The 24,308-nt window shown below is 40.8% G+C and overlaps 1 protein-coding gene across 1 annotated transcript in view; it reads right to left on the bottom strand.

Annotated features, from left to right (window-relative positions):
• TMPRSS15 (transmembrane serine protease 15) overlaps nt 1–24,308 on the bottom strand; it is a 275,564-nt gene that overhangs the window by 52,171 nt on the left and 199,085 nt on the right. The window contains exons 19-21 of the mRNA XM_075593956.1: nt 22,796–22,891; nt 7,725–7,774; nt 7,408–7,582 (exon numbers count right to left, since the gene is read on the bottom strand). Of these exons, the coding sequence (XP_075450071.1) occupies nt 7,408–7,582; nt 7,725–7,774; nt 22,796–22,891 (321 nt within the window). The remainder of the gene's footprint in view (nt 1–7,407; nt 7,583–7,724; nt 7,775–22,795; nt 22,892–24,308) is intronic.

Genomic DNA, 24,308 nt, shown 5'->3' with positions numbered 1-24,308 from the left:
TCTGTCACCCCCTCTCCCTCTCTCTGTCACCCCCTCTCCCTCTCTCTGTCACCCCCTCTCCCTCTCTCTCTCTCTCTCTCTCTCTCACCCACCCACTCTCTCTCACTCTCACCCACCCACTCTTTCTCTCTCACCCACCCACTCTCTCTCACTCTCTCACCCACCCACTCTCTCTCACTCTCTCACCCACCCACTCTCTCTCTCTCACCCACCCACTCTCTCTCACTCTCTCACCCACCCACTCTCTCTCTTTCTGTCACCCACTCTCTCTCTCTGTCACTCTGTCTCTCTCTGTCACCCACTCTCTCTCTGTCACCACCCTCTCTCTCTCTCTCTCTCTCTCTCTCTCTCACCCTATCTATCACCCTCTCCATCATTCTCACTCTGTCTCTCTCTCACTCTGTCTCTCTCTCACTCTGTCTCTCTCTCACTCTGTCTCTCTCTCTCTCACTCTGTCTCTCTCTCTCTCACTCTGTCTCTCTCTCTGTCTCTCTCTCTCACTCTCTCTCTCTCTCACTCTGTCTCTCTTTCACTCTGTCTCTCTCTCTCTCACTCTGTCTCTCTCTCTCTCACTCTGTCTCTCTCTCTCTCACTCTGTCTCTCTCTCTCTCACTCTGTCTCTCTCTCTCTCACTCTGTCTCTCTCTCTCTCACTCTGTCTCTCTCTCTCTCACTCTGTCTCTCTCTCTCTCACTCTGTCTCTCTCTCTCTCACTCTGTCTCTCTCTCTCACTCTGTCTCTCTCTCTCACTCTGTCTCTCTCTCTCACTCTGTCTCTCTCTCTCACTCTGTCTCTCTCTCTCACTCTGTCTCTCTCTCTCACTCTGTCTCTCTCTCTCTCACTGTCTGTCTCTTTCACTCTGTCTCTTTCACTCTGTCTCTTTCACTCTGTCTCTTTCACTCTGTCTCTTTCACTCTGTCTCTTTCACTCTGTCTCTTTCACTCTGTCTCTTTCACTCTGTCTCTTTCACTCTGTCTCTTTCACTCTGTCTCTTTCACTCTGTCTCTTTCACTCTGTGTCTCTGTCTCTGTCACCCACTTTCTCTCTGTCTTATCTTAACTGCCCTATACCTACACCGAAATAACCTATACTGCTTTCTTCCAGATATGACTCAAGTTTCACACGGGAGACATCGGAAGACAGGTAGGGAACTCCTCCCCTCCAGTATAGTAACTTGAGGGACTGCGGATCAGGTAAGATCCCAGGCGGGATTTCCGCTTAGAAATTGTGAAGAGGGGGCATTCTGACACTGGTTAATGGGTTCAGAATCATTCACATCTGGCTTTTTTTTCTGATTGGTGAGGTCATCTGACACACACACACACACACACACACACACACACACACACACACACACACACACACACACACACACACACACACACACACACACACACACACACACACACACACACACACACACACACACACATGTAACAAGGACTAATTGTAGTACAGTATAAGTGTAATACAATAAATAAACTGTTATGTAAAAAACGAATCCTGTTATTAGTTCTTACTAGGAATTTATTCCATTTTTTTAAAGGGGTGGGGCTAAGTAGCAAGTAGATTTTTTGGTTGGGCGAGTAGATTTTTTTTTTTGGGTGGGGGGGGGGCATGATTTCTGTTGGTGGCCCTGATGGGGGAGAAGGTAGAGCGAGAATGGGAAGAGGTAGAATGAATAATACAGCATCAATGGTGACACTATTAGATAAATATCATTATAATATTCATTTTTTAGTAATGTTATTTGTTGTATTAATAATTTTTTTTGTGCCACGGTTTTTCATTTTCAAATTCTAGACACCCTAGTTAGTGTGGAGAGTGAGCTGATTTAGAGAGTGAGTGGTTCCAGGATCTCTCTCCATCCACCCATGCCTGGGGTGGAGGGAGGGAGGCAAAGAATATCATGCTACTAGTCAGGGCTCTGAGCTAGGTTTAGAAAGGACTGATCCTGAAAGACTGTTTCTCTGTGCTGGAGCGATCTGCAATAAAGCCACCAAGAAAAAACATTGCTGTGTGGATTCATGTCTCTGGGTATGAGGAGTGTCAGTGAGGGTCTATTCTCTGAAGACCCCAGAGGATCCTTACTGGCAGGAGGCACTGCACCATCTGGAGAAACAAAGGTAATCTGTCCCCTGTCCCAGCTCTCCCCACACCACCACGGAGCCCTCAGCCCTCCTGTTACCAGCAGGTTGCAGCACCATTACACCTGAAGTAACCAGAGAAGGAGAGTACCCCCCTCACCCCCATCTCACTTAGGGGGGGATGGGATAAAAGGGTTAAATATATATATGTATACACACACCTCTTTCTTTTTTTCCACTTTCATTTTTATTTTCTTCCCTCTCTTCCCCCCCCCCCTTTTCTCACCCTTTTCTGTTCCCCCTTTTTTGTTTTCCTTCTCTCTTTTTCCTCCCCTTTTTTTTATTTTTCTTTCTTTACTTACCATGTCATTCAGATTGTTTTTAATGTGCTTTTGATACAGAGCCAAGCAAGAAATTGGCCTTGGTGCCAATACTTGCACCTGAATTGAGATTCATTGTACCGTAGGGCAGAGGTGCTAAACTCCAATCCTCAAGACCTATCATTAGGGCAGGTTTTAAGGATATCCCAGCTTCAGCACACGTGACTCAATCAGTGGCTGAGTTGAAGACTGAGACACTGATTGAGCTTTTTGGGCTGAAGCTGGGATATCCTTAAAACCTGTCCTGTTGAGGGTCTTCAGGACTGGAGTTGAACATTTTTACCAGAATTGAGAACTGGTTAAAGGATTGGCATCAGGAATAGGGTACAAGAGTTACAGTGGGTAAATAGACCAGTGTTCATCTTTGCTAATGACAATAAACTGTATGAGGTTGCAAAATAGCAGAATCTAAAAACTCTGAAGAAGGATGTAGATACATTATGAATATTGGCAGGTACAGTAAATGACAGATGAGGGTTAACATACAAGTTATGCATTTGGGTAAAAAAAAAATATGCATACTTTAGGACTGATTGTAGATGACAATCTTAGCAAAAGTACTCAGTGTTTAACAGCAGGTGCAAAACATAGCAGAATAACTTTGCCCCTGTAAAATCTGCAATAAGAGCACATTCTGGATAGAGATGTGCAACATTTTCTTACAAGTTCACAAAACAGGCAAATATGGCAGAGAAAAAACTTGAGAATTTTTGGCAAATGTCAAAAATTTTGTGAAATATATGAATTTCACCAGTGAAAAGACTAACGTCACCTGACTGTTAATATGTCCGAAAATATATCCAAGGTCAACAGAGAACTTGCAAGGGATGTTTTCACCCCAAATGCTATACAATTAGCTAAAGAAATGTGAAACTGTGTAGACGTATATAATAGATAAATGTAAGAAAATATTGTATATTATAAATATAAAAGTATATATGGACATGCCAAATAGTTTAAAACATGGATATATAATCTATCCTGACAGATCTGAAATTTAGAATGTTATCCCTTACAAAATATACTTTAGTTGGAAAATCTTGCATTGATATTTTTTGTTTGCCCTCCTCTTGATCACCTTGAATGTACATATAGTAGAAATTAAGATATTAACAATTCAGATTCAAATGCTTTCTACATGCTAAACTTTTAAGTAATAGTGGTATTGTGGAGCAAAGGTGCATTGCAACTGGAGAGAATCTTGAAAAGAATCTTGAAAAAATAAATGTCACGGGCAAACTCCAAAGTAAAATTGAGGATGTTTAATGAATAAACTCACAAGGAGATGAACATGACAAACGCACCAACACGTTTGATCCCGTAGGACTTTATCAAGGTGTATTATCAAACACATACCTTCTGCCAGATATAGCCGTAATTTTGCAACAAAAGTCTGCAGGGCCGTGCCGCGCATGCGCACCAGTGCCGCGTTGCACAGTCATGACAGCACACCATGCCCAACCAATCTGCCTCGAACATGGAGTGATGTCACAAGCGCGCGCTCGCATCCATGCTGGAACGCACGCCCGCACCGCTCATGCAGGGCTGAAGGCGGAAGAACACTTAAAACAACAAAACTTTATTGACAAAAAACTCTGAACAACAATATAATATAAAAGCATAAAAACTTAATGAGAAAACAATAAATGTGTATAAGAAAAGAAAAAAGGGGAAAAGAAGAAAAAAGCAACCTTATGATAAATAAAAAACATTAATTGCACAAAAGGCATATTTGACAATCACAAATTGTTGCTTTTTGCATATTATTACAATAAGGTTGCTTTTTTCTTCTTTTCCCTTTTTTTCTTTTCTTATACACATTTATTGTTTTCTCATTCAGTTTTTATGCTTTTAATATTATATTATTGTTCAGAGTTTTTTTTGTCAATAAAGTTTTTGTTGTTTAAAGTGTTCTTCCGCCTTCAGCCCTGCATGAGCGGTGCAGGCGTGCGTTCCAGCATGGATGTGAGCGCGCGCTTGTGACGTCACTCCATGTCTGGGGCAGATTGGTTGGGCATGGTGTGCTGTCATGACTGTGCGACGCAGCACTGGTGCGCATGCGCGGCACGGCCCTGCGGATTTTGTTGCGAAATGACGGCTATATCTGGCAGAAGGTATATGTTTGATAATACACCTTGATAAAGTCCTACGGGATGAAACGCGTTGGTGCGTTTGTCATGTTCATCTCCTTGTGAGTTTATTCATTAAACATCCTCAATTTTTCTTTGGAGTTTGCCCGTGACATTTATTTTTTCAAGATTCTTTTCAAGATTTTCTCCAGTTGCAATGCACCTTTGCTCCATCTACCACTACTGCTACTACACTTCAGGATTGCTCACAGAGGAACTACTATCCTGTATTGGCGTTCTGGACTTCAGTATACCCCCAGGGCAGGTAATGGGCAATAGCCTTTATCTTATTACCTATGACCCTAAATGGGGATGTTTATGCCTTAAGAGGGGTGTGCATTTTTGACCATTTCTGCGGTAGTCGTGCAAACTGACCGCTAGGTCTTTATTTTGCCCTCCCCTTAAATGATTATTATATATATGAGCCTATAGATTTAATACAGTGTTCCTATTTTTGGATTATTTCTTCAACTATCAAGATGTTTTTGTGTACACACGAATATTGAGCGTCACTCTAAAAACTACTCTTCTTTAAACTTTTAAGTACTATTTTTTTAGTTGCCATCTTTTAAATGGTTAAAGAAATCTTCAGAACTCCCAATATGTATGATTGTTTCACTCCATGCTTCTTTAACAATGACCACAACAGCATGAATTCAAATCTAACTTCATTAGGCCATCATCAATAATTTAATTTCTTTCTAAAACTCACAGGTCTCGTAAAGTGTACTGTCAAAAGCACTGTACAGGTATGCTATAATTATCTCTATGATTGACTCATGTTGATCCCTTAAAGCAGCATTCCTATGCACACATTCTGTTTTTTTACATTTTTTTTTATAGGTTTGAAGCGGTGGTTCTCTAGAGTTGAACTCTGTTGATTTCAGCTCTGGGGACCCCTTGCTTCCCAATATACTTACCACGGAAGGGGCTGCTGGTATTTCTGCATTATTTAGATGTCCCACATCATGTGGGGAAATACAAAGCCTCAAGGGATGACATCATGTCTTACTATTGGCCCGCAGGCATTGGGACTTTTAAAGCCACCATTTTGATATCCCGGTATAGGTTTTTACCAGCTCCTCCTATCGAGGTAAGTAATCAGGAACAGGGGTCCCCAGAGCTGAAATGAATGTGGTTTGGTTCCACAGACCTCTGCTTAAAACCTATTAAAATAAAAAAAAGAAGATTTGCCATGCCATGTTTGGCTACTAACCTGCCCTACTCCTGGCAGTAATCCCTGGTAGAATCAGGCTGCCAGTAGTCAGCATGGGGGTTTCTCCCTCCTTGGTGCAGCACTTGAGTGACAGTGGGAGGTGGTGACAATAGGCCTGAGCATGTCCAATCATGGGACAGACCTGGTGCCCTCCTCCTAGTTTTACTTAAGGGCAGTGCTGCCCCAAATTTAGTAGTGTCTCTCCCCACTTGAGAGAGGCAGGGATCACACAGGATTGTCTGGAAATTGGCCTACCCTGTTCCTCTTCCCGTTGGGGGGGAGTGAGTGATACCCTATACATCTGGACCTGCTAGAGGGCCAGGGAAGAGCCAGACAGCTGCAGGGGCCCTGACCTGTAGTGGTAGTCCAGGGACCAACCTCAAGTTGACCATCCCTGAGACTGCAGTGTGCAGAGATCTGCCTTGTTCTTGTCCTGATTGCAGACCAAGAGAATAAACCGTTCCTGTTGTTATACTCCCGCCTAGTGTGTAATCTTACTGGGGGGGGAGGTGATAGTTGTACTGTAGGAGATCATCTTCACATATCTGGAGCCTACAGCAGATGGAGGTGCTGCACTGCTAGAGAACTATGTGTGTTATATACCCCAGAAACCTGATTCTGTGTCCTCACTACCACCGGGGGACAGCTCAACTCTCCTTTTACCAGCAGGTATCATGCACCACATGACTAGTAATGGCAGAATCTCCTAGAGAGTGGGGGAAACACCATTACAAAACACAGTAAATAAGTGTTGCCAGGTGGGTCTTTTTAAGGGCTTACAAACCTCTCTTCAGTGCCCTGAGCTCACAAGTTTAGGAGGTAATCATCTTACATTCTATTCATATACAAATAAGGTGCAATCACTTTGTACAAGTGTATTGGTTATCCCCAACACCTGGTGTGTCCAGGGGGTCCCACATGAGAGGTTTTTAAACAACTGCAGATGATATCACAACACACATCACATCTACTACACCTCGTAAGATCTAATAAAGCCACTAAAATGTCTTCCTTTTACACAGTTATACATCAGAAGGGATGATTTCACTTACCTACACATATACTATACAGTAGATTAGAAAATAAATACAAAAATATAGGCCCCTCCATGATCTTACACCATAAACCCGTAATGTTGTAATTAAAGGAACTTTAGTCAGAACTGCCTTCCTCTGGATCAATAAGTATAGATATAGGATAAAGTATCTGTTGTCTAAATTTAGCATAGGTTGAACTTGATGGGCATACATCTTTTTTCAACCTCATCTACTATGTAACTATGTAACTATGTATTGTTTGCACATTTCCAATAGCGTAGGGAACCAGTTAAACTATAATTAAGAATCCGACTCAAAGTCCTATAAAACCCCAAATTTTACCCAAACAAGGAATGAAACCTTCATTAAATTGAATAAATAAACAGTATGATGGTTATGGGCTGTAGGTATGCATTTGATTGAAATGTTCTGTTCTTATTTTATATTAATATTGTTCTATATGTGATATGTCCATTTTGATTGCTGTTCTCACAATGATAACAAAAAGTAATAAATACATAATGATCAAAGGAAATTAAGGAATAAAACAGTAACTCACCCATATACACAATGAGCAGCTGATACCAGCCATTCATTGTTGACCAGGGAAGCCCCGCATGTTTGTCTTCCATTGTAATAGAGCGAGACTATCCATGGCCATGCACCTAGTGCCGCATCAGTTCCACCTACTATCTTTGACCTGTTCATGTTATCCAGTACTCGTTTTCCACATGCTACATTATGAACGAAAAGGACAAAATAAGTTAGCAACATATTTTCCCATTGTTATATTATTTGTTTGAACTATATCTTAGTATATACTTGTATTAAACACTAAAAAAAAAGTCTATAGTATAAAAAAAACCAATTACTTACCCCTACGGTTGCACTCAATACTAATAACAGACTGGTTGGCACACTGATCACTGTCAAATAAATAAATAAATAACATATATAAAACATAATATATATTGTGACTTCATCTACACACAAGTATTATAATATCTTTCTACAAATGATTCACTAAAATATTAAAAATGTGTAAATAGTTCTGTAACCTGTTGGATTAAAAAAAACCTGCTAATTTAGATAAACCAGTGGAACAGAGCTACTGGTTACTATGAATGACCTCCTTGTCATCAGTTTGTTGTCCTTTATGTTACTTGCACATGTAAAAATCTAAAAATGTTGATTAAAATCAAGCCTCTGTTAAAAGTAAAAGGGCAGAGGTGATCGGTTTCATTGGAGGTTATTTTTTTGTGATTTCACATTTTTTAATTCGATCATTCTCCTTAAGTATCAAAATGCAGTTTTTTTTATAAGAACTTTGCACACATCTGTATTAGACAGTTTGACATTGTCTACAGTTTGTTATATTTTCAGTAAAACCCTAATCCTAATAATGAACCTGAATGGTTCAAGAGCCCTACTGTGTGTTGTATTCAAGGTTATGACTGACCTCTATTTTAGGTTGACCTAGTTCAAGTCTCGGCCAAACACAGAATTCCTGTATGTAGTTTCAGATTGTTTGTAGTGTTTGACCATATACTGATAATACATACAATAATATGGTAATACATTGACTACATGTTGATAATATTTGTATAAGAAGATAGGTTTTGTACCCCATTAATTTTTTTTAATTTCAGACTAGTTTTTCTATCTTGTGATTACAAGCCTTCTAGCAACTTTATAAATGTGAGGCACATGAACTGAAGAATGGAAATAGCAACAACTTAAATTGAGGAAATGAAATGGTGTATATTTTCTCATGCAAGGCTCATAATCAGTGCTTTGCTGTGGAAGTCATGTTCTTAGATACCCTGAGGTTTCCTGAAACAACGAGTACATTTTGTGCGATAAAAAACCTCAGATCAGAAGTCTCTAATATGAAGTCAAATAATAACATTGAACTCTTAGGTTTACAGTATAATAGTACATAGAAATGAGAGTTCACTCAAACTGTACTGTTCCTATTCTATTACTGCAATACATCCAAATTCAGCTTCTATTTATAGTAGACAATCAAACTGCACAATACTCTAATGTTCTCTGTATGTTACATTTGTTATCATTTATCAGGAAATACATTGAGAGTTACCTCTCGTTTCCAAGTACAGTATGTCCTGGGCTCAGAGTTATGATTAACAATACACGGCTACATTAAATGAACATGGTTATAAACATTATATTTTATTACATTGCATGCACAGTTAGGGATAATATATGTTATAGGTGTATGTAACAGTTACTGACCAGATTAACATGGGACAGCTTTAGTTTTGAAAGAATTTAGACCGGTGGCGGCTTTGAGAGTCTCAGGTAGATTCTACCATTTGTGAGATGCATGGAAATGGATTCTATAGCCACAGCAGGCAAACAAGCACACAGCAAATAATACAAGTTTCCCTTATTTCATTGACATTTTGGGAGCAAAGTTTAAAAATAAATTTGATATTTTTAGTAAATTATATATATATATATTTTTTTTTAGGAAATAATATATATATATATATATATATATATATATGTGTGTGTGTGTGTGTGTGTGTGTGTGTGTGTGTGTGTGTGTGTGTGTGTGTGTGTGTGTGTGTGTGTGTGTGTGTGTGTGTGTGTGTGTGTGTGTGTGTGTGTGTATATATATATATATATATATATATATATATATATATATACAGTAGAGGCAACGTTTATTCTAACATTTGCCGTAAACTAGCCGGGTTACATTCTGGGTATGTGCTGTGTATGTGCTGGGTATGTGCTGGGCTAGTTTGAGGCACGTTTAAGGCATTTCTGCATTGACTAACGACCCATAGGATTAACACAGCAGGGATCCCTGGCAGTCCCATTCAGTTTGAATGGGACTGCCAGGGACCCCCGCTGTTAATCTGATAGGCCATTAATCAATGCAGAAATGCTGGGGCTAGTTTAAGGAAAGTTTAAGGCACGTATTCAGAATGTACCTGGGTGTTTCCTGGGTTTTTTGGGGAATTGCACTGGTTTTTGTTCGAATAAGAGTTGCCTCTACTGTATATATGTTATTTAGGATAGATTGACGTCTTGGCCATGCATCTACTTAGTTCAAATATTTAAGTGCAATAGCTGGCCACTAGAGATCAGTAGAACCTAAAGAATTACAGGTAGAAGTGCTTGATATTAGAATAGCTTGCACAGAGGTTAAACTACAGTACAATGCAAAGCATGTATTGTATTCCCACATGTATAGAAAATACTGCAATGTTATTGCAGAATAGAAATAAAGGCAGAAGGCGAAAAGAAAGCAACACAGTAATCAATAGGCTATTCACACGTACACGAGAACAGCAATGTATTTGGGAATGTATTCTCATTATAAAAGGATCAGGAAGAAAAAGATGAATAATAATACAGGTAGAAAATAAAAACAGCACCATGTTAGTTTCAGATTTTAGAATATTTAAGTATTATATACTACATAAATTCTAGAGTACACATATACGGCATGTGTGTGAAAAGTTATGAGTAGACTTTTGTAAACACACAGGGTTAAACTCTTGTCAGATTTTGGACACATTAAAAACAAAATTAGTGATAAAGGAGTAAATGGCAATTTGCAGTAACCCAGAAAATAATGTACATAATAGCAAAACATTAGTTTTAGAATTTGATTTAGCAAATAATTTGTTGCTTTAATTGTCCACCTCTTTCTCATCAGTACTTAATTGAGCTTAGTGGAAATAGCATTTCAGCTCCTGAACTTAATACACGTCTCCTCAACAAAATCAATTTCATAATAAAAGGAGTACTTGCCTTGTCAAAATGCAGACATTTGAAATCCAGCGGATTTCCGTGGACAATGGACTCTAAATCGGAATTCAACAAACTTCTCATACTGATCTCAAAGGGTGGGTTTCCATAGGTAAGGATAAAGTGAAAATATCCCTATTTATGTAGACTTAAAAACTTGCTTATCCTTTTTAAAAATTGATCAATTACATTTTATGCAAAAGTACGGAATGACACAATTTATCTTAAATGTAATTTAAATAGATAAATTAATTAAGATTTATGGTGCTAAAGTAGTTCTATCCTGCACCCCCCTATGGAGGTGTGTATCTCGAGAAGCAGGGGGTCCCCATGAGCTGAAATGAAAGGGGTTCAGCTCGGAGAGACTCTCCTTCAACCCTATGTTAAAAAATTATAATAAAAAGCACAAAACTGCAGAGCTCATGTGAAAGGCGAGTATCAGTATTTACTTCCTGCAGGGTGGCCCTTCATGCAAAGGATTAACAAAAGCATGGACCCCCTCAGTGTTAATCCTTCTGGGCTGCAAAACTTGCTGTCCTTGTGGCCAAGGCCACAAGGACAGAAAGTTTCGCAACAGCTGCATGGTGGCAATGATAATAGATGCAGAATTGTGAGACTACAATGATCAAGTTTGTGTGGTTCAGGTTCCCGTTCACAGATTACTATTCAAAGCATAAGTAAACAATTTGACTTTAACCAGAATTTTTATTTTTATTTTTTTAATAAGTTACTCTGATTTAACATTGATATTCTAGGACCCAAGTACTATATCTCTTCACTATTTCTGTGACATGATCCATCTCTCTCGCTGTGTGTAGTTATAACTTTATTCTTTCCTCCGTATATTGCTTGGCCAGGCATTTTTCCAATGCATTAAGATTTTTCTTAAGGGAATTATACTGAATTCTGTAGGCAATAAAATCTGCCAAACCAGAACTGGCTGCTCATACCTTTTTGACAATATAAAAACATAAGGAACTTTTGCACAACTGTAGCATACATTTGTGCTGACTCCTACTGTATCACTTGATGACTGACACCCCCATGAAGAAAGCACTCATTTAACAGTGCATGGTTCTTAGGGGGAAATTCACTGCAGTCCCACAAATATGCATTTTTTTAACAGGTAATTCAATAATGTTTTACAGCATAAAATAATGCATTCAACATCAACAACAAACTCTTCCCTGATCTTTAGGGTTAATGATGCCCCAGGACTAATCTATTAGGCCATTTGATGTTTTGGGGACTTTGTGTTTTTTTTTTGTTACTTTCTTGTGGCTGGGCCAATGATTATCTTAATAAATTATTTCTGGGGGTTAATAAACCTCGAAGATTGTTCATCATAGCTGATGTATTTAGGTGTTCTTTTTTATTCTGTCATTGGCCTCTTTTTTGCCAATGAGGCTACAAAGGCTCTCCCTGAGTGCACCAAGGTTCTTGGTTAGGCCCATCCAGGGAGAGTGAGGTGGGGCTTTAACCCCTTGTTTCCCATATAAGCTAGTAAGGCAATGTCTTACTAACCTCTTTGGTATGCACAATGTGGTAAGTAGTGTAGTGCAAGGGTGTTTAGTTTAATCCGAATACACTGTACGTTACCCTGTGGTAGAACACTGTGATATTTCCCCCACACCTAACAACTATATTGCTAGAAATAAATAATGCTAATTTTAAATTAAGCATTATTTACCTCATACTGTAGCTCAGGGTAACGCAAACTTTTCCTGCTTCGTTCCCGTCTGCCTGCTCCGTAACTCGCACCCCCCCCACCTACCTGGCAGCTGTGTCAAATGACGATCCGGGGTCACATGACGTCAGGTCACATGACCCGCTGCATCATTTGACGCCTGTGACGTCACATGACCCCACTGAGACATTCGAGCATTACACATGTGCGTTTTTCTTTTCTTTTTTAATGGGTATAATATTAACTCAACTTTAACGGAGTTTAGTGAAGCCTTAGGGCACTTAAATACAGTATATTATTTTTGCATTTATCTGTGTGTGTGCTTTTAGGTAACTGACAATCCAACTCAGGGACATAATAAGAAATTACTGGTGCTGTCCTCTTGATTTTCAATATACACTAAAACTTACCATACCTACAGCATAGATTTGTCTCAATAAAGCATCTACTGTATAGCAATGGGTAATTTTAAACAGGACAGTCCAAATGTGTTTTTTGTTAAATCGGAAGGCAGCCAGAATCTCCAGAGCACAATAGTTTAGTCACCACACACATCTCAAGGGGTGAAGAAATATGACGAAGCAAGGAATATTCTGTAGCCAGACAAGGGACAGCTCCCTCTTCTATTTGTGTTTTGTTTATTGTTTTTACTTTGACAATGCCAGAAAGGAAGGGGACTTGCAAGATAGGCGACATCAAAATGAGAACTGAAAAAGTATGGAAAGAAACAGGAGATTTCTAACGGCATTTGAGGAAAGAGGATAATTTGGACTAATGGAAGACCAAGAAAAAAATACGTTCCAATGAGAGATTGAGGTTGCAGGACTAGTCAATTGAAAAGCCACTATACTGTAACTAGCCACACACTGATGAAACCCAAAAGGTTGAAACTGCATCTGTGAGTAGATTTACTGGCTATGCACTTAGCCCAGGCTGTGCTGAAAAGTTGTGTAATGTAGCAGGCATAAGCTTATAGGGAGACATGCCAAAATGGATTTGAAGCTAAAGTTGACACTTTGTGCTAATTTGCATGTCATTTCCCAAAATCCCTTGCTGCAGTGGAAGCACTGTATGCTAGGAGATAGTGGTGAAAAGCAGGGTTGCAGACCTGTCAGACGTGAATGTGCTCACAAGTGATTTTTTTAATTTGCAGTATGCTATACGATGGAGGGTTTTTGTCACTTTTTTTAACCCACCATAACTTATGTAAGGTGTAATATTAGATAATACTTACTGCATTAAAAAAAAAAAAAAAAGAATCAACTCTTATTGCCATTTTTTTTATAAGTTTTAAAGTATCCTTTGAATTCTATAGCAGGCTTTAACACATTTCTCAAGCGGTGCAAGATCTTTGCAACACTCTCCAGTTTGAGATAATTTGTTGCCAATATTCCTAGCAATTTGAGCTGAAAACTGTAACAATAGATAATGTTGCCTTGGTAATATAAGGATACATTGTAGATTCTCAGTTACACTGACTGAAGCAGACATTATGTTATTCACACCATCAGGATTTTTACAGATGTATAACAGGAGCACCAAATGATTGCCAGCTTAAGTAAGAATGTAGAATTATACATTGTCACATGCATTACATATAGAAATAAGAAAAAGATGAAAAACAGGGGGAATGTAGTATTCCTGATTTAATAGATGCTTTTATCCTAAAGCTGCCTCCTTAAATCTGACCAAGCTGGCACACATTGGGCATAAAAAGTTATTGCTAATGAATACAGCATGAACTTATGTATCCCCGATGAAGCAAACTAAGTATTCACAAAACCGTCTTACCGGAGGACCATTGGCTGTTGAGAAGCATTGCATCGAGGGTCAGGAGTCGTATTTGAAGGGTGCAGACATCATAAAGGTAAGAAAAACATTGCATTTTTTTTTTAGGTCGCCCATTGACTGCCAATGTTTTTATCTATGCCCCTTTCGGGCTATAGATAAGCACAGTGACAAGCAATGCATTATTTGGCAAATGCATGTTTTTAATTCATTTGTATGTATTTAGTGTTTTATTTTTTGTAGGTTTAACATTCATTGACAGTGTGGCAATCCATGACCATATATTGTGGGCATGGCCTACCACAGACACAATCAATGGCTTTATTGTGAAATGCTTGTTTTATTTTTGTTTTCTCCGCAGGGAAGCATATTGGATATTTATGTTACAAACTAGGGCTCCTTGCGGTCTAAATATTGAGTGGAATCTCAGTCACTTTCTCCATCGTTGGTTATTTACTATGTTTTATGGTTGAGGAGTCAGATTCTTGTTCCTTAACCTTAGGTAATTTTTTCTATATTCCCTATAATTATCGGAATAGGAAACAATATTACTCATTCTCTATCAGAGTTACAACATATAATATAATAACATATAATGATAAGGATGTTTATATTAGTAGTTCTTGGCTATGGACTTGTGACCAATGGGGTAATGTAGGATAAGCACATTATATATCGGATGACTCTTCTGGACATTTGTTATAATACTAGGTTGTCTTTATGTGTTTTTTTTCTCCCCTCCCCCTTTCCCTCCCCCTTTCTCCTCCCCTCCTTCCCCTCCCATCCTCCCCATCCCTTTCCCTGCCCTCCCCCCCATCCCTTTCCCTGCCCTACCCCCTCCTCTCCCATCCTATTCCCTTTCACTTCCTTTTCCTTCCCTCTACCCTCCCTTTGTCCCCTGCCCCCCGTCCCCTCCCCCCCTTTTCCCTCCTTACCAGGAGCTCCTTTATTTGTGTGATATTTCATATTGCATACTTGTGGTTGGTCCCTATCTGTATCTGGTATTAGCCATAAGTACAAAAAGGAACAGTTGATTATTATATTTGTTATTTCTCTTTTAAATACAATTATCAATGTTAAAATATTCAAGTATATGCAATTCCGGGAGGAGAAACATCTTTCGATATAGCAGAACGAATTTATATATTGAGAGGTTCTGTTATGGTAAGTAACAAAGAGGCAAGAACCCACTAGACGCACTCAATACCCCCTGATGTATAATGTGAATGTTAAAAATAATTTTTAATGCTATACTAATTAAAATAATGGGAATTAAAATTCAACAAATGACACACATATATGATACCCTATGATGAATATATATGATATTCCGGGTAACTAAGTAAGGCGACAATTTGAGGTTAATTGGATCAAACTGTCCCAGGGAGCCAGTATACAGTAATCCCTATTAGTGGTTAATTAGGTGTACGCTGGTATCAGTGAGGGGCTGTTCAATACCTGTCTCAGGTGTCAGACAGGTCCCAGATGGTGAAGGTGAAATGTGAAATGGATCATAATATGCTAGGTACAGACAAAAAGATCAGTATTTCAAACCAGTGTGTGCTCACTTTGCAAATCATAAATCCATAAATGGAAAGTGTAGACTCTCTCTACAATCCAACATGTAGCCACCTAACAGCAACTAGTTGACTCCTGAATAGTAAAGGAGTGGGCTGTTAAATACAGAACACAATGTGCAGAGGCTCATAGACTCCTATAGGCAGTGTGGTTGTCAGTATACCTGTGCACATATTCATGAATGTGCTTCCACTGTCAGGAGTGCTAATGCCACTATAAAACTGTGTATGATCAAAATAAACCTATCTAGTATGCAGAAAAAGGTTTCATGGTGGATACATACAGTAGAGGCAACTCTTATTCGAACAAAAACCAGTGGCAATTCCCCAAAAAACCCAGGAAACACCCAGGTACATTCTGAATACATGCCTTAAACATTCCTTAAACTAGCCCCAGCATTTCTGCATTGATTAATGGCCTATCAGATTAACAGCGGGGGTCCCTGGCAGTCCCATTCAAACTGAATTGGACTGCCAGGGATCCCTGCTGTGTTAATCCTATGGGTCGTTAGTCAATGCAGAAATGCCTTAAACGTGCCTCAAACTAGCCCAGAACATACCCAGCACATACCCAGCACATACCCAGAATGTAACCCGGCTAGTTTACGGCAAATGTTAGATTAAACGTTGCCTCTACTGTATAGTCACCTAACAGCAGCTAATTAGCTCCAAAATAGTAAAGGAGTGGGCTGTTAAACACAGAACACAATGTGCAGAGGCTCAAATACTCCTATAGGCAGTGTGGTTATTAGTATACCTGTGCACATATTAATGAATGTGCTTCCACTGTCAGGAGTGCTAATGCCACTATAAGGCTGTGTATGGTGGAAAGAAACCTATCTAGTATACAGAGAAAGGTTTCATGGTGGATACATGTAGTCACCTAACAGAAGCTAATTAGCTCCAAAATAGTAAAGGAGTAGGCTGTTAAACACAGAACACAATGAGCAGAGGCTCAAAGACTCTTATAGGCAGTGTGGTTATTGGTATACCTGTGCACATATTAATGAATGTGCTTCCACTGTCAGGAGTGCTAATGCCACTATAAAGCTGTGTATGGTGGAAAGAAACCTGTCTAATGTGCAGGAATAGGTTCCTTATTGGATACTGAGTGAGAAAGAGACACTGTTATAATACTGCCACAAAGCAGCACTGAACACACTATTAGTAAACTGCTCAATGAGCTTATGGTATACAGATCCAGTGAAGGTAAATCAGTCACATATGTACCATATAAATTCACATATAAATCACCTGTGTACTAGCTAATGAAGTCCATGAATACATAGAGCTAATACCACTCATAAATGCAAACGCTGTGGCTAATATACCCCTAGAAACGGTGTGGCTGTTGGTATGCCTTTGCACATATTAATGAATGTGCTACCACTGTTAGGAGTGCTAGTTACACTAATGCAACAAAATAACAAGGAAAATCAAGCAGCCCTCGCCTCACCATGCGTCACCAAGTCACCACAAAGACTCCTGCCCAACATTGAAGGGAGTACACGGTAGCCATCTGGTAGCTGTTTGCTCTGCAACTCAATAATGCTACCACGTGAGTACTGACGGCGCACGTGCACGTGACAGATGCCGACACGCGTGTTTCGCAATTGGAAACGCTTTCTCAAGGCTATAAGTGTGAGGGGCCCCTCACACTTATAGCCTTGAGAAAGCGTTTCCAATTAATGGATCATTAATATGTGCATATGCATACCAACAGCCACACCGTTTCTAGGGGTATATTAGCCACAGCGTTTGCATTTATGAGTGGTATTAGCTCTATGTATTCATGGACTTCATTAGCTAGTACACAGGTGATTTATATGTGAATTTATATGGTACATATGTGACTGATTTACCTTCACTGGATCTGTACACCATAAGCTCATTGAGCAGTTTACTAATAGTGTGTTCAGTGCTGCTTTGTGGCAGTATTATAACAGTGTCTCTTTCTCACTCAGTATCCACTAAGGAACCTATTCCTGCACATTAGACAGGTTTCTTTCCACCATACACAGCTTTATAGTGGCATTAGCACTCCTGACAGTGGAAGCACATTCATTAATATGTGCACAGGTATACCAATAACCACACTGCCTATAGGAGTCTTTGAGCCTCTGCACATTGTGTTCTGTGTTTAACAGCCTACTCCTTTACTATTTTGGAGCTAATTAGCTGCTGTTAGGTGACTACATGTATCCACCATGAAACCTTTCTCTCTATACTACTTAATTATAGTGGGTTCTTGCCTCTTTGTTACTTACCTTATACGTCACCCATTAGCACCCTACCCCCACATTACTTTGTACTTAGCTGAAGCGGGGTTCTTATATATTGAACTTAACGAGGTTCTGATAATGTTTTATTTTTTTATGTTTATTGTTTCAACCATTTCTCCTGTTTAATATGGGATGTAAAAGATCAAATGGAGAAGGGAATGATATGTCATGTTTTGTTATGTATGTGTGGGGATTGGGTGACAGCGATCATGGTATGGAGGCTGGACCTTTTCACTTCATTAACTATATGAGGTGGCTGTTTGCCATCGGAAGCATTAAGGTGTGCAGTTCTATATATGAGTAGGTAACAGGTTCTGCAGGGTTATCTTCGGTGGGCCCTGGGCCAATCACCGAAGGGCTGACTGGCCGGGGGGTTGAGAATTTCGGCTGAGTCATTCACGACTTTGGCAGTGCTCCTAGACCAGTCGGCCATCGGTGGGGGTGGGGACATGCTGCGAGCCATCTACTGGCTTGTCAGACATAAGCCTCTAGCAGAAAACGCAAAGGATGAGGGAGTGTGTCCTAGATTTGACCAATGGTGTTCTGCAGCAGCTTCAGATGATGAACTGCCTGGTAGCCAAGCTAGAGCTGGTGGGGAAGAAAAACGGGAATGGGGGGGGGGAAGGAGACAAAGAAGGGGCTGATGGTGTAGTAATATAAAACACCTTTAATAAATGACACATAAAAAAGCCCCCCTGAGGGCGTACTCACACTCTGTACTGCCACTCAGGGCACATAAGGGTATCTTTACAGCCAATGCTGTCCGGTGTGCGTCTCCTCCGTCTCTAGCAGTCTCTGACGGTCCCCACAAGTGGCCGCTGGGGTTCTCGTGCAGCTTGACTGGAGTCGGCATCTGGCGTCACGATCAACCGGGAACGGATTGCCTCCTCCTCCTCTTCCACTCAACGCGTTTCGCAAGATAGGGTTAACTTGCCTCTAGCAGCCTAGCTGAGGGGAAGGAGTTATGCCTCCACTCACATTAGCCCGTTGTTAGACGGGCAAGTGAAGTGGCGCCTCTCGTGACGTCATGCGCATGCGCAATAATGTGGCGCGAAAATCATCAGTAATTGATTGAGGCTGTTGTAGGTATATATAAGAGATCCCTTTTGCCCCATACCCCATACTCCTTGATAAAGGACTTTACTGTCCGAAATGCGATGAGGACCCTGTTCACCTCCTGGGGTGATGTTTTTTGTTAGATTGTACTGAATAAAAATGATTTTACTTTTCACCACCTGACTCCCAGGCAGTGCGCTGTTTTCGCCTGTTCTTCTACTTTGTTTTATTTAAATTTTGTGTTTTACTTTGTGCCTGTTTTTTTTATACTGTAGCTTTCCCATCCATTGCCGTAGTGGCAAACCCTGGCCATATTATATGAGCATGGTGTACACTATGCCAATCAATTGTTTTTTTTGGCAATTTAGTGCATTGCAATCCTTAATTTTTTTCAGTGCTTGTTATTTTTATTGGTAGATTGCCCATTTATTGCATATTATTTGGGCATGGTTTACCACTGGGCAATCAATGGGTAGAGGGGAGGGTGGGGGTAGTTAGCCTGGGGAGGGTGGTTAGGCCTCCTGGGTGGGTAACAGGGGAAGGGGGGTTAACCCCTTAATTACTATAGCATTTACTAACCACTAAGGGGATTAAGGGGTTAGTTGCCATTAGTATTTTATTTGACAGTACTGTTGCTGCCCATGGAGGACAAGGACATGGAGCATGGTAATGAGGATGGCCTTCATCCTAGCAGGGGTAAATAGAACTTTTATTAACTTTATGCTGACTGGTTAATATTTTATTTTTTAATGGGCAAATTAGCTATTATCCAGATCTGGATAATAGTTATTTTGCCCATTATTCTATGTGTTGGGGGGTGGGGGGCTGTTGTGGGTAGAGGGGGTGCTCATTCATTGATATTGGGTCTATCTTTTCTCCCATTGAGGGCATATGTATCCACACTGGTAATTAATGGGTGTATTGGCTAGTAGTGTGTCTTAATGTTTTTTGGGGTTAGTGGGGGTGGGTGAAGTTGGTATTTGGGCAGCAGTGGGTGTTTATGTCTGCTGGTTGGGAAACGGGTGGGGTTAACCCCTTCATTACCTTAGCGGGGCCTAAACACCCACCCCCGTAATCCCCAATAAACCGGGCACTGGTATTTAAGCCCTTCATTACCTTAGCGGTTAGCTGCCAAGGTGATGAAGCTGCTTGTAAATGCATATCAGCTCCAGAGACTCCAGGCTTCAATCCGATGCAGGATTTTTTTTTCTTCTAAGCCCTACCGTAGATCCCATACTGCCACCCTTGGGGTGGCGAGATTAAATTTGCAAGTAGCTCACTAGGTGAGAGCCTCGATGTTCTCATCGGACCTACCAGAACAGGGTGATTGTATAAATAATGTGAGTTGGAGCTCTTTTTGAGCCCCCGCTTGCTGTGTTTTAGCTGCAGTGCTACCGCTCGGGGAGATGCACTTCCCAAACGAGTTTGGCAGGTTATCGAAGCTTTATGAATAGCAACCTTGCCAAATCGTATGGGAAGTGGTCAAAAAGCTGAAAGAGTTAGTTATCGAAGCTACTAGAATAGGCCCCCAAGTATCTTGGTAACTGGGGTTTTCCCTGAAGCAGAAAATAACATGGGTCCTGGGGAGCACCCAGTCCAAATACTGGAAATAAATAAATTTCCTTTCGGGACAAGGTTGCTGTTTTTAATTTCCCCCTGAACAATGAAGAGAACAGACCTGCAAATGCATACAAGTGTGATATACAATACTGCAGGCATAATAAAACTTTTACTCATTATACTACTCACACAAGCATATTTGAGTGTACATCATTGTCAAACTTGCTAACTACAGATGTGTGCAATTGCCCTAGTTTAGGGTTTGGATTTCTCAATCTTGCAAAATGAAAAAAAAAAAAAAAATATTGCAATTTTTCACACCAACAAAAGGGCCAATTTTGCATGGTTCACAAATGTTGGTGGACATTTTTCACAACTACATTATATATCATGCACAATGAAGTTATTACAGCATACAGCTAAACCCCATTATAGCGCGGTCCTCGGGGCCACCCGATGCGACCGCGCTAGAACCGGGGTCGCGCTAATTTTTTTTAAAAATGGCCACCGCACGCCTGATCGGGAGGGAGGGAGTGAGGAGGGAAGGAAGGAAGAGGTGGCCGGAAGCCCTACACGTCCCCTAGCAACGACGAGTCCAGCCGCAACCTGCTCCTTACCTCCCACCACCGGCATCAATTTCCTCCCCCCCCCAGGCCCCCACACCTACCAGCCCTCCATGGCATAGCCCACGCAGCCCTCCAAGTCCCAGCCTGCTCCTCACTCAAACCCCCTCCTCCCGACACCCCCCCCCCGCTCCTCCTGATGTCAGCTCCGCTCCGATCTCAGCAGCCGAAACCAAAGGTAGGGAGGGGGAGTGGGAGGTGTGGTGTAGTGTGCTGTGAGAGTGTGTTGTGAGTGCTATGAGAGTGCTGTAAGAGCTGTGTGCTGTGAGAGCTGTGTGCTGTGAGAGCTGTGTGCTGTGAGAGTGTGCTGTGAGTGCTGTGTGCTGTGAGAGTGTGCTGTGAGTGCTGTGTGCTGTGTGCTGTGAGAGCTGAGTGCTGTGAGAGTGTGCTGTGAGTGCTGTGTGCTGTGAGAGTGTGCTGTGAGTGCTGTGTGCTGTGTGCTGTGAGAGCTGAGTGCTGTGAGAGTGTGCTGTGAGTGCTGTGTGCTGTGAGAGTGTGCTGTGAGTGCTGTGTGCTGTGAGAGTGTGCTGTGAGTGCTGTGAGAGCTGTGTGCTTTGAGAGCTGTGTGCTGTGAGAGTGTGCTGTGAGTGCTGTGAGAGCTGTGTGCTTTGAGAGCTGTGTGCAGTGTGTGCAGTGAGAGTGTGTGCAGTGAGAGTGTGTGCAGTGAGCAGTGAGTGCTGGGAGTGTGTGGTGTGTGGTTTGTGGTGTGTGGTGTGTGCAGTGAGTGCTGGGAGTGAGTGCTGGGAGTGTGTGCAGTGAGAGTGTGCAGTGAGAGTGTGTGCAGTAGTGCAGTGAGAGTGTGTGCAGTGACAGTGTGCTGGGAGTGTGTGCAGTGTGGTGTGTGGTGTGTGCAGTGTGCAGTGAGAGTGGTGAAGTGTACAGTGAGAGTGTGTGCAGTGTGCAGTGAGAGTGAGTGCTGGGAGTGTGTGCAGTGAGAGTGTGTGCAGTGAGAGTGTGTGCAGTGGTGCAGTGAGAGTGTGTGCAGTGAGAGTGTGTGCAGTGAGAGTGTGTGCAGTGTGCAGTGAGTGCTGGGAGTGTGTGCAGTGTGGTGTCAGGTGTGTGCCGTGTGCAGTGAGAGTGTGTGCAGTGTGCAGTGAGAGTGTGTGCAGTGAGAGTTTGTGCAGTGAGTACTGGGAGTGTGTGCAGTGTGCTGTGAGCAGTGTGCTGTGAGCAGTGTTGCAGTGTAGAGTGTGTGCAGTGAGTGCTGGGAGTGTGTGCAGTGTGCTGTGAGCAGTGTGCAGTGAGAGTGTGTGCAGTGAGAGTGTGTGCAGTGTGTGCAGTGTGTGCAGTGTGTGCAGTGTGTGCAGTGTGTGCAGTGTGTGCAGTGTGTGCAGTGTGTGCAGTGTGTGCAGTGTGTGCAGTGTGTGCAAAAAATGTAAAAAAAAATTTTTTAAACGGGAGCCACGTGAATACCGCGTTGTAACCGAATCCGCGTTATAATGGGTCGCGCTATAACGGGGTTCAGCTGTATTTGATAAAAGGGCTTTTTTCCTATAGCCGGATATATTGGTATCGTGGGATATTTAGCTTGATGCTAAATTTACAGCTACTGTATACACTTGCTATTGAACGTGTCTTGAATTCCTACCTTGGTAGAAGACTTATGCTGCCATCATCTTCTTGGCTTAATATTACAAATGTTCCATTTACATCTGATAATACAGTTGATGTTGTATTCACATTCCTGAAATAAATTACATTTGCTGATTACGTAAGGAAAGATCACAATCATTTTCAAAATGCCAGATTCTATAGTAGACTGGAGAGACAGTGTGATATTATAATAATGTTTAAATTATTGACACTACTATACAGTATGTACCTAATCAGTGCACCTATCAAGACCTAATCAGAATGTCCAAGGAATTGAAGTATGCCAATTCATTCTTCCTATTTATGAGAGGGACTAATTAATTGCGTTGGTAGCCCCATTTGCTTATATACATTCAAAGAGATTAACCTATATTACATGTGGCAACACAAATTGTCTCTTCGAAACAAGAAAATAAAGTGTTCAAATATTTAATTGTATATTTAAATATTTTCCAGGTATTTCTCTCCCAGATTTGTTCCTGGGCACTATTTGTCTTTCTAAGAGTATAAATTAATCTGTTTGGAGGTGTGTATATACCATTATCTACCTAATCTAATCTAACTAATCTATCTATCTATCCAATCCTTTTACCAGCAGCATACTTCAAAAAGGGAGGAGCGCTGGTAATATGAACAGTCTTGCACAAATGTTAGGCCAATTCTTTTCCATGCCTCATACTCTAAAAAGTCATTTAATTATAGTGTTACTGATACATTGTGTCATAGGGGTAGGTTATTGGCTTGCTTGGTTTCTGCTTTACTGAACAGTTCCTTGGGGGTGTATGGCTCCTCCCTTCAGGATAGAGCCCCTACCAATTCTCCAATTAGCATAAAGGTATCATACACCTCATTGTCAGTCTGTACATCACCCTCCACTGAAGAGCAGGTGAGTGTCTATGGCTGGCAAACAGAAGAGATGTGTGTTAGTTTGAATATTTCACACTAGGGTATTTGTGCACCCACAGTTGATCTTTATAATAAGGGAACTCTGATATCTGGCTTTGGCCAGCTTTTAGTTGTACTCAATCACAAAAGCATATGCTTCATGTATTTAACCCCTTCAGGGCATTTTCACATACAGTATTTCACAAAGTTTAGTCCACGGGACAATAAAAAATTAAATATATTCAGTGTAGGTACTTGCTAACGTAGTCTACCTTGACGAGGTTGCCAGCTTGAATCATGTTTTGATCAAAAGATGCAACCAAATGACTACTTAGTCAAACAGACAGGTTCTAAATGTAAACATGTCACTAGTACTGTATATTTTAGCCCAAATTGGTAGGAGTGCAATATCAGTCCTTTTGTTTTCCATATATGCAAGGCCAATTCTTTTACCAGGAGCATACTTCAAAATGGGAGGAGCACAGGTTATATATATATATATATATATATATATATATATATATATATATATATATATATATATATATATATATATATATATATATATATATATATATATATATATATATGTATGTATGTATGTATATATATATGTATGTATG

Source organism: Ascaphus truei, chromosome 3 (assembly GCF_040206685.1).
Source record: "Ascaphus truei isolate aAscTru1 chromosome 3, aAscTru1.hap1, whole genome shotgun sequence".
NCBI lineage: Eukaryota > Metazoa > Chordata > Amphibia > Anura > Ascaphidae > Ascaphus > Ascaphus truei.
Note: the sequence above shows the minus strand (reverse complement) of the source record. Positions and strands in the feature narration are given on the sequence as shown.